The sequence below is a fragment of the Colobus angolensis genome, unplaced genomic scaffold (assembly GCF_000951035.1).
Source record: "Colobus angolensis palliatus isolate OR3802 unplaced genomic scaffold, Cang.pa_1.0 Scaffold257, whole genome shotgun sequence".
In the NCBI taxonomy this organism is placed as follows: Eukaryota; Metazoa; Chordata; class Mammalia; order Primates; family Cercopithecidae; genus Colobus; species Colobus angolensis.
Window position 1 is genome coordinate 4,391,204 of NW_012115788.1, and position 11,123 is coordinate 4,402,326.

At 35.9% G+C, this 11,123-nt stretch overlaps 1 protein-coding gene across 2 annotated transcripts in view; it reads right to left on the bottom strand.

Annotated features, from left to right (window-relative positions):
- ANXA1 (annexin A1) overlaps positions 1–10,470 on the bottom strand; it is a 19,197-nt gene extending 8,727 nt beyond the window's left edge. The window contains exons 1-7 of one of the 2 annotated variants that reach the window (XM_011947027.1): positions 10,277–10,330; positions 7,302–7,335; positions 3,302–3,380; positions 3,100–3,208; positions 2,477–2,571; positions 1,518–1,631; positions 1,005–1,095 (exon numbers count right to left, since the gene is read on the bottom strand). In XM_011947027.1, coding sequence (XP_011802417.1) covers positions 1,005–1,095; positions 1,518–1,631; positions 2,477–2,571; positions 3,100–3,208; positions 3,302–3,367 — 475 coding nt within the window. In that variant the 5' untranslated portion in view covers positions 3,368–3,380; positions 7,302–7,335; positions 10,277–10,330. Of the gene's footprint in view, positions 1–1,004; positions 1,096–1,517; positions 1,632–2,476; positions 2,572–3,099; positions 3,209–3,301; positions 3,381–7,301; positions 7,336–10,276 lie in introns of both variants that reach the window. The other variant, XM_011947026.1, reaches the window with a different exon arrangement.
- Between the last annotated feature and the right edge of the window lie 653 nt (positions 10,471–11,123).

Genomic DNA, 11,123 nt, shown 5'->3' on the forward strand with positions numbered 1-11,123 from the left:
AAAAAAAAAAAAAAAAACTTGAAACTGGGCAATTTAATAAGCTATCACTGGCCTATATCATGGCATAACGAAAAAAAAAAACCACTTATTTTTATAAACTCTGTTTTATCAAACAGAAAATTATTATTATTATTATCACTGATACATGGATCTAACATAAACATTGGTAATTAAATAAGAATTGCAGAAAATGAGGTTTAAAAGCTTCCTTATTTTTATTATTTTATTAAATTCCTCTGAAAACGACATGCAAAAGCTATTGTATTCTCCATGCTTGGTATGAGAAGCAAGCAGAAAGATCTTCTATGTGCCACATATTGGGTTGGGAAAGCAAAAAAGCCAGCAGCTCAGGGAAATGAGAGAAGGAAAATGGTAACAGATTTGCAATTACCCTCTTTTTAGTGTTGAGCACGTCATTTAAATGAGATGCTTCACTGAAGAGACAAAATAAGCTAAGACTAGTCTTTTATTCTGTGAATTTAACTGGAGATAAAGAGTGCATTGCTTATGTTCATAATGATAAAGTTAAGGTTTCCAACAGAGAATTATAAGCACCTAATTCTTTACTTTTTCAAGGACAAATGAAGACATTTTGTTAGAAGTTTTTTTTGTTATTATGTATTCTTTTCAAAATAAATGACATTTGGACATTTTTATAAAACACATTCCAGAATAATAGAAAAATGTTTTTCAGAAATTTTTAAAACTTCGGTGCTCTCAGTTGAGGTTTGCATTATAATCGTATGTGGCCATTTATCCTAGAGGAAAATTTTATATTAAAACACAAGCTTGTTGGGGATTGGGACACCATCTCCGTTGTCAACAACCTAGCAACACAAGTGTTGCCTGGTAATAGCATTTAATAGACATGTGCCAAACAATAAACATTTTGATATGTAGAGATTCCAAAGCTGCCGTAATTAACATACACATTCAATTTTAAGAAAGTATATCAGATTTCCTTTTCAACTAAGGCACTTGGACTGCTGGACATTACAACTTACCCTCTCTGTAGACCCTGTTAATGTCTCTGATTTCTTTGTTAGTTCTTGATGCCAAAATCTCAATCAGAGTGTCTTCATCAGTTCCAAGGCCCTAAATTTGAAGAGAAGAAAAGGAGAAATGTAGAAAAAAATCTTCATTCAAGAGGATCAACTAGTTTTTGGTGTTCCAAAATTTGTTTGACTCTGTCATTTAGTAAATTTCACCCACAATATTTAATAATTACAATAAGCTCTATTACATTGCCCTAAAACAAAACAAGTTTATCATCAATATTTTGGGTAAAAATAAAAACACAAATATATGACTCATACAGTGACATGACGTGGAAGGTGTTAGTGCCAACATTTACATTTTCATGTATATATTAATTCCTTCATTGAGTTATTAATTTATCCTTCAACCTCCCACTGATTGATAGGCACTGTACTAGATTTTGGAAAGAACATAAGCATAAGTGACTTGCCCAATACATCCTCTTGAGGAAAGGAGCTTGCTTAAATTGGGTGATTTACCTTCATGGCAGCACGAAGTTCATCAGCATCAAATTGCGCTGGAGTTTTTAGCAGAGCTAAAACAACCTCCTCAAGGTGACCCGTAAGGGCTTTCTTCAGTGTTTCATCCAGGGGCTACAAAAAAAAAAAAAAAAAAAGATTAGAATCAGGGCTTCAAATAAGTAATGTGCTAGGTTAAAAAATGTGGTATTACCTGACTTTAAGTCATCATACAATTCATCCCTAAACCCAACCATCTTTTAGAGCTTCTTTCCTTCACATACAACGTGTACCAAATATTTTGAAACATTATCTTATTCTTTTAGATCTAGAGGGATTAGAATAAAATTTACTGAATTCATCGATAACTTCTTAAAGGATAGGTTAGTAGTCTTTTATACAGGGGAGAAATCACAAAGCAGACTGTGTGCTAACAGAAAACAGAAGTAAAATTACTTTTAAAATAATATATTCATGTTTCCGGTCTTTGAGGTTTGTACTTCTCAAATAAGCAGTATAATCAGATATTGAAATTATATAGTTTTCTAATTTTGTTGCTTTAAAAAACTCATATTTGGTATAAAAGATATAAGGTTTATTTTTAAAGTAGAATTATATATAAACTTTAGGCATTAAACAGCTCAGTTTAAATATTAGTACATTTCAATCAGACCATATTCTTTATTGACAACAGCAATCTTGGTGTTGATGTTCAAATTAAAAATTTGACCCCAGAGCACCACATCTGCAAAGAATATGACTTTTCTTTGATTTTTCCAAGACGACCAATGTATAAAAATAGGAAATTTGATAAAATGGATTCAATTGCAACAAAGTGGATAAACACTGCAATCCCAATCATAGATATAATGCGAAAACAGTGGTTAGAAACTTAAAGAACTAGGTAACTGTGCTTCTGAATCCATGGTTAAGTATAAATATGCTGAAATTAAATATCTAACTTTACCACTCTAACTCACCTTTCCTGTTTCCTGGAGATATGCTGCTTTGATCTGTTGACGCTGTGCATTGTTTCGCTTAGTTAGAATGTCAATGATGGTTGCTTCATCCACACCTGGAAATAAAGGGCCGACAGCCTTTAACATCCATTTTCGTCATCATCAGTTGACATAAAAGAATTCATTATCAAGATGTTCCAAATGAACTTCTTAACAAATTAAGAGGTATAAATTATTTATCAGCATAGAAAATCAATGCTATACTACATATCAAGGAAGCACTTGGGAGAATGACATTTCATTCATTCGAGTGAGAAAGGAAGAGACGGTTAACTTTTCCTGGCCCTCAGTGTTGCAGTGTTTGATCCTAGTTCCAACTCTATACGTGAACAGAGGTTTCAATTTCAGCATGGAGTTTCTACTAGAAATGAGCTAGTAATATCTGCTGTTACAGTAGAGATTCCACGGATTTGAACACAATTTCCTCAGTGTTAAGTAAATAATTATATCTTCATTTGGCAAAGAAATTTTTTATCTTCAAAATGAACCAGATTCTTCCCATTGCACATGTCTGTTTTTTGACAGTCGTTCAAATAGCCATTCTGAAATGTCCAGGAGGGAACTGTTTTGAGGAAACACATTACCTTTAACCATTATGGCCTTGTGCAAGGCAGCGACATCCGAGGATGGATTGAAGGTAGGATAGGGGCTCACTGCTGATCCAGGACCACCTTTGGATGACTTCACAGTTTGCTAAGAATGAGAGAGAAATAAATTAATGGCCATTTACTTATATTCGTTTTTATTTCAATATTGCAATCATCATTTTATTATCACTCTACTTACAACATATTCCTGCTCTTCATTTTCAATAAACCAGGCCTGCTTGAGGAATTCTGATACCATTGCCATTTTTGAAAAGTGCCTGGAAAGAAAACAGGTAGATGCTTTTACAAAACAAATGCACCATACACAACCTCTCCTTCCTCACCTCTTACATGCATAAGAGGCAGCATTAGAGAGTAGCCTTGCTCTTACTTTCCAGGATTAATTACATTTAGGAGCATAACAGAATGTAAGACGTAAGTTTATTTTTTTTTTTAAAGGAAGCTTTTATCCTTAAAATGAAGCCATACCCTCCTCTCTGAAACTGAACTCTTTCTTGGCATATTCAATTCTAAACTTTAGGGATCAGACAACTACTACATGTAAGCACACAGGCTGAAGAGAGGAGTTTGTGGTTCCCTACATTGTTCTAAATTTATAGACCACCCACCATATGCCAAGCACTGAGAGTACAAAAACATTGAAAAATCATCTTATGTACCCTCAGAACTTAAAGCTAGTGTGTGTTCTCCACAGGAAAACATAAAGGCTAAAGAAACTTCTTAGAGAAGGCCCTGGCTGACCCAAGCCTTTCTTGAAATGACTCAAGATTAACCTGGCAGAAAAGCTAAAGAGCACAAACAAGAAGCTTGTCATATTTGGGAAGCTGAAGAAAGTTTGCTAGAGCAAGAAATGTTGGCAGAAACTGAAACAAGAAGTTTAAATGTGTCCACAAAAAGGGTTTCTTTTTATTTGTGTGTTTTTTTAAAGCAGCATGGTTTCATTTATGTTTCAGAAAGACCATTCATCCTGTATCATGGAGAATGGCTAAGAGATAGACAAGATGGAAGATTAGAACACTATTTAGTAGACCATTAGACCGTCTATGTAGAATTAATGAGAGCCTGTCCGAAAGTAATGGCTAGATGAAAAGCTTAATGATTGCTTTTGTTTTTGTTTCTGTTTTTGAGATGGAGTCTTGCTCCGTCGCCCAGGCTGGAGTGCAGTGATAGGACTGCAACCTCCGTCTCCTGGGGTCAAGCGATTCTCCTGCCTCAGCCTCCCGAGTAGCTGGGATTACAGGCACCGGCCACCACACCCAGCTAATTTTTGTATTTTTAGTAGAGACGGGTTTTCACTATGTTGGCCAGGCTGGTCTTGAACTCCTGACCTCAGGTGATCCGCCTACCTTGGCCTCCCAAAGTACTGGATTTACAGGTGTGAGCCACCGCTCCCAGACAATGATTACATTTATAAGGTAAAATAATCTATGACAACCTGTACAAGTGAATTCAGATTTAAAATTTTATCTGTAAAAAGATATTTCTCCCTGAATAATTTAGTTTCCTTTTCTATTTCTTGGTATAAAATTATTCAGCATTGAAATAATTGCTGTCTTCACATTTCTTCCTATTTGAGCTGTCTAAATAGTAGTCCTACATATTTTTCCACCCAACACAAAAAACCCAGAAAAGGATTATTTTATACAGGATTTTTGGTTCTAACGGGAAGCCTAGAGGTGAAATTGTAACATGCATGCTCTTTTGGCAAACTCTACCTTAAAGGAAATTTCTTGAATTGCTATCATGACTTGGCAATATTTTTATTTAATGAGACATATATTTTTAAGATCTTAAGTATATTAAAAATTAATGTATTCCCTATTTTGGCCACACACACACAAAAAGCCATCACGATCCTTTTAGTCTGGGGATGTTTTTCAGAGGCCTTGCTCAAGGTCTACACTGATCGGTCTATCCACACCATTCTGTTTCACCCCTCTAGAGACTACTCTCATGAATGCTTGCGAGAGAGGTTGAGAGGATAATCTTGGCAGTTTTAAATTCTTGATATGAAGATAAATGACTCATGAGGCATAAAACCCATAAACTAATTCCACAACAGCATGTTCAGACAAACCCTTTCAATTTACACCTGCTAAAAAAATAACTGGAGTTCCAAGTAATAACAATGAATGCATGAAAAAAATAATATCCAAAGCAGAAACCATCTCCATTTAATTCTCATGGGATTGCTCTTATTACTATTCTGTCATCTGTGAGAAGAACCAATACCTTTTCCACTCATTTAAAGTAGCCTCTTTCCTAAATTTAATCGATAAATTTAAAATTGTTTCCTGAGGTGAAGTAGCAACGTGCAATTTTACACAAGGTTTTAGTTCCCATTACAGTCTAGTCTGATGCAATTGCGGTTGCCACATGGAGTTTCATATTCCAACTTCTTAATTGGCACACCTAATACTTTAAAAGCAATTCTAGCAGCTTCAGGCACTCTAAATTTCCATTTTCATCATCTCATCCAAGCCTTCGATAAAGAAGAATCATCAAAATAAGGGTTATAATTCGTCATTTGGCAAAGTACTACTCCATCACTTATAAAAACATGTTCATTAATTCCATTCTTCTCAATTAGCAAATAAAAACTTCAAAAGAAAGCAAAACAAAGACTAAAGATATGGTCCAGTCTAAAATTAAAGGTGTCTCTGATAACTTCAAAATAAACTTTACAAAAACTTTACCATAGTAGTTTTTTTTTGTTTTTTTACTTCTAAAAAATACTTGAATAATGTCCATTAAAAAAAAAAAAAAAAGTGAGAGAGAGCCTAGGAAAAGGTATACTAATTACACAACACAAGATAACAAAAATAAGTGGTTTAAGTCACTTATTTGACAGAGAGAGCATCCCTAGAGGAGATAGCTTTGTGATTTATATCTTCTAAGTTCCTACATTCCAGCCTGAAGTATTTGGATAGACTAAAAGCATAATCTAGGAAGGAAAAGCAGCCAATAGAGAATTTTCTTCAAGAAATCAATTAGAGAAAAACGGAATCTGAATTCAGCCAAATTCACCACTAGCTCTTAGCAAAGATTAAAGACAGGAGCATCAAGGCAGGATATAGAAATTGCTCTAAAGGAAACAGATTTTATCACATACAGCTGGTTAAGGGCCCAAAGCCAACTGCACATATTAACTGAGCTTCCTAATAATTATAATACATCTAACAAATACTAAATTTTTTTTTTATATATTGGCCAAATTCTATCCATAAGCCATTCTGACTCTTCAATACCTATACTCTGCATGAAAATCTACCTGTGCCAATGAGTTCATAAAAGGTTTTCTTTTTTCTCTCCTTTTGGTTGTAGTGTATAAAGCTTGCAATAGATTTTAAAGAGCCTGTTCTATCAACTTACAGATTTCAACTAACTCAATACAGATTTCAACTAACCAACAATAAGCTCTAAAACTAAGTTTATTTAAGTACTTAGCATGAGCTCAATGAAAGTGAAATTAGCCATTTATACATAGGCTAATCTATAAGGAAATCAACAACATTTCACATTTCTTCTAATTAATGGTCTTTTTGTGAACATGCACTGCCTACCAATGTCAACTTATCTATTATTTGAATGTATAACTTTCTAAAGAGTAGCATTTTTTGCATATTTATGTGTCCTAAAAGAGAACCCCCTTCATTTTTCCATCTCTCGGCCTCATGAAAGGCTACCTTTAGTATCTGTGACAGAGGAAGCTGAGTTTTGTGGTTGATTATGTCTTCCTGGTTACAATCTAGAACTATCAGAGTTTTGCAATGATAGTAACAGCAACAACTAACCCTTGCTTGGAATAACAGCCTTTCATCATTATCCTCAGTTTCTATCTGGGAAAACTGAGTATTATTTTCAGGCAGTCTTCCTGCTAGTACTGGCAAGAATGGCGACATAAATCCATCCCTTTTGATTCCAAAGTATTGTATATTTTGGCTGGGCATGGTGGCTCACACCTGTAATCCCAGCAATTTAGGAGGTAGGCAGATTACTTGAGGCCAGGACTTCAAAACCAGCCTGGCCAACATGGCGAAACTCCATCTCTACTGAAAGTACAAAAATTAGCCAGGCATGGTGGTGAGTGCCTGTAGTCCCATCTACTCAGAAGGTTAAGGCAGGAGAATCACCTGAACCCCGGAAGAGGTGGAGTCTTCAGTGAGCCGAGATCATGCCACTGTACTCCATCCTGGGCAACATAGCAAGACTCTGTCAGAAAGAAAGGAAAGAAAGAAAGAGAGAAAGAGAGAGAGAGGGAAGGAAGGAAGGAAGGAAGGAAGGAGAGAGAGGGAGGGAGGAGGGGAGGGGGGAGGGAAGGAAGGAAGGAAGGAAGGAGGGAAGGGTGTTATTCTTTTAAATTACTGACCAAAAAGAAAACGACATGATCAGTGTTCTTTTTAATAACTCACACCTGAGAATCAAATTTATTAGCAGTCAACTTGTGCAGACCATGGCAAGTTTCACCCCAGCCTTAGGGAGTTTATTTTTAAATGCATGCCTTGTGCATAGTTTTTCCTGGAATGTATATTTCACAAGTCCTTCCCACACCTTCCCTGATGAGGGAAGGCAATTAAGACTACACAATGGCATGATTTACAAAAAGCAATTTATGAAAGGTAGCCTCACTAATGTTTTGCTTCCAGGCTTTTCGATAGGCTGTTCTTCTTGCCTGGAATACTTGTTCCTTCTCCACATTCAGTTCTCTTTGCCTAACTAATAGCTACTTCTAAGTGAGGCGTCAGCATTGACCTCATCATGTTCTTCAGAAACCCTTCATTCGTTCCTCAGTCCTGGATTCGGTGACCTTCCATGCTCTCCCAAAGCATCCTGACTTCACCCCTACACCAGCCCCACCATTCTGTATTATCACTTTCCATTCATTTATTTATATTCCCCAGGAGCAGGCCATGAGGCCCATGCTAACATAATAATATTCATTATGTATGTACTTCCAATACCTAGCAAAATGCCTGGAATTTTGGATGTTAATAAGTATTATTGAATGAGTATCATGTATCATTGCTAATATTTTTAAAAACATATCTACAGTAATTTAACAAACATTTTCTCCCCACAACTATTGGATATAAAATACAAATTGAAGTATACTGGTTCTTGATTATCTGGCGATGTGACCTCAAGAAAAACATTTAGCTTCTCCAGAGGGTCTTCATTTATAAAATAAAAATGTTGAAGTAATTAGTATCTAAGATCCATTTACAGCTCTGAAGTGCCAATCTTAAATTTTACTTCAAGTAGATGAAGATGAAGAAAACTAGCATAATGAAGGAAGGTATTGTGTAAATTGGATCTGTTCTGAGCTTCCCAGAACTTTAAAGGAAAAGGAAATAGTTGACTTCAAAAAACTGTTTATAGTTTATCATTGAAAATATTCCACTGGTTTAGCTCTTACTTTTTTTTCTTTTTTTTTGAGGCAGAGTCTTGCTCTGTCACCTGGGCTGGAGTGCGGTGGCGGGATCTCAGCTCACTGCAAGCTCCGCCTCCCGGGTTTACGCCATTCTCCTGCCTCAGCCTCCCGAGTAGCTGGGACTACAGGCGCCCGCCACCTCGCCCGGCTAGTTTTTTGTATTTTTAGTAGAGACAGGGTTTCACCGTGTTAGCCAGGATGGTCTCGATCTCCTGACCTTGTGATCCGCCCGTCTCGGCCTCCCAAAGTGCTGGGATTACAGGCTTGAGCCACCGTGCCCGGCCTTAGCTCTTATTTTAAATGTCATAAATTAATAGGCCTAGAGAGAGCTAATGTCATATTCAGAAATCAACCTTTGCAGACATTTTGGTTGAAAAAGTATTTAATAAGCCTGAAACTCTGGTTGGTTCCTTAATAATGTTATTATTAACTATTTTGTCAACATCTGTTAAATGCTGACTATGTGCCAGATGTGGTTGAGCCTGGAGCTAGGGTGGTAATGTCACTTTTGGGGAAGAGGCCATTTCAGAATTATGAAACCAACATTTTACCACATTTGAGTCATTTGCAAAGTGCACTCTCTCACAGCTACCAAAATACTCCTGTGGAAAGAGGGTAACATTGCTTTTTCAAAGTTTATACAATCTTTTAGACATAACCAAGGCAAGAAAAATCTCATCCTTGTTAATTAACTAGCAGTGAACATAAGAAATCAGAACATTTAATAAACATTTAAAATGACAAAACAGAAAAATCCTTGAAGGAATATGTTTAAGAAAAAATACCCAGATATATGGTCATGATTTGTAATCTCACTTTTACAAATATATCCAACACCAGTAAATACTCTTCTTTAGTTTTGCTTTGCGCTTTTCTAAGGAGTTTTATGGCCATTAGCTCATGCAACATTCAAGTGGAATAGCTGTTAGAGGGCCTTACTGACATTCCCTTAGGCTAATGTATCTGACACTACCCAGTAAGTATTTCCCTTCTTCTTAGGTTTTCCAGCCGGCATTTGAAAAGCCTGTATATGACACAGAGCCTACAAGAAAAGGAATGTGACCACACCCTCTTTAAATGAAACAATAAGCGGACCTTCTTATTTTAAATAGCACGAGCAAACATAACATATGTTTTTAATTTAAATAGCACGAGCAAACATAACATATATTTAAAAATGTTTATTACAAAGGGCATGATTACCACTTTGAGGTCTGATCTATCTCATTTTCCTTACAAAAGAGGAAAATAAATTATGAAAGTCCTACTATTTTGAAACAGTTCCCGGCAGCTCACTCTTACCACTTTTGTTCTTGCCCCCAAAAAGCAGCCCCATCATGATTTCTCTGTAAAACACACACAGTTCTTGGGAAGAAATATTTCAAGGGGAAGAAAAGGAAAACCACATTCTTTAAAGGCTACCAAAGGAAAAGCACATTCTTTCCTTCTTTCTCATGGTAACTTACCAAGAGTACAATGAGCCAGTATTAAGCAAACTTATCATATTTTTACTTGTATTTGTTAACTAAGAAGAACAAAAACATTGTAATTAGCGATTCCTAAAATATAAATATCCAATGTAATTCTACAGAAAGATTTATGAATGACTTACATGTTAAATGCAACTAACCATAAATCCTGTAGAAGCAGTAACATTTAACATAGTGGCGAGAAAAGTTTTCAAAACAACCAAAACTAACTAAAAGGAAAACCAAGGCTTACCTTTATCTGTACCTTCTTGCAAAGAACTAAGGGGAAATTCTTCTCTGAAGATTTCACACTAGCGGTGGAGACTTGGGCTCCTGATTTTATAGGATTTGAAAGGAAGCCACACCTAGCAACCAGAAGTTAGTAATTGGCTGCCTTCTGTTTGAAGTACGTGGCTCAGCTATGTCCAAAAACAAAGTGAAACAAGTCTTGCAAAACTACTCACTAAACCAACTCAACTGGCATTACAAAGGAAAAGAAATGGAAGGACTGATTCCCCCCCCCTCTGTATTTTGCACTTTTATTTCCAGATGGTATATTTATTTTGCACTTTTATTTTCAGAGTATACATCTGCCCCAATCCTAATACCACTGATTGGCACACTTTTGTAGTTAAATAGGTTGTAGACTGAAAAAAGTATGTTACCTTCAAAACTAAACAAACAAACTTTTACATTTGAATTCCACCTCCACTTATTATTCTGTAACTTTAGGGACATATTTAATTTTTCTGAACCTGTTTTTACTTTTGTTTTGTTGTCTTTTTTTCCCTCCCTTTTAGTGGAGAATGGGTTCTCATTATATTGCCCAGGCAGGTCTCAAACTCCTGGGCTCAAGCTATCCTTCTGCCTCTGCCTCCCTAAGAGTTGGAATTACAGGTGTGAGCCACCGTGCCTAGCTGTTTTTATTTTTGTATATAGGAGCATTATCTAAGTTGTCTACCCACTAGAATTCTTGTGACAATGGAGAAATAACATATTTGTAAATTTTAACATTACACAGCGCCGAATGACTTTCTATTTATATTTTTCTTGCCTTCAAAAACAAAAGACTTTTGTTCCTAGATATAGTTTTTTATTAT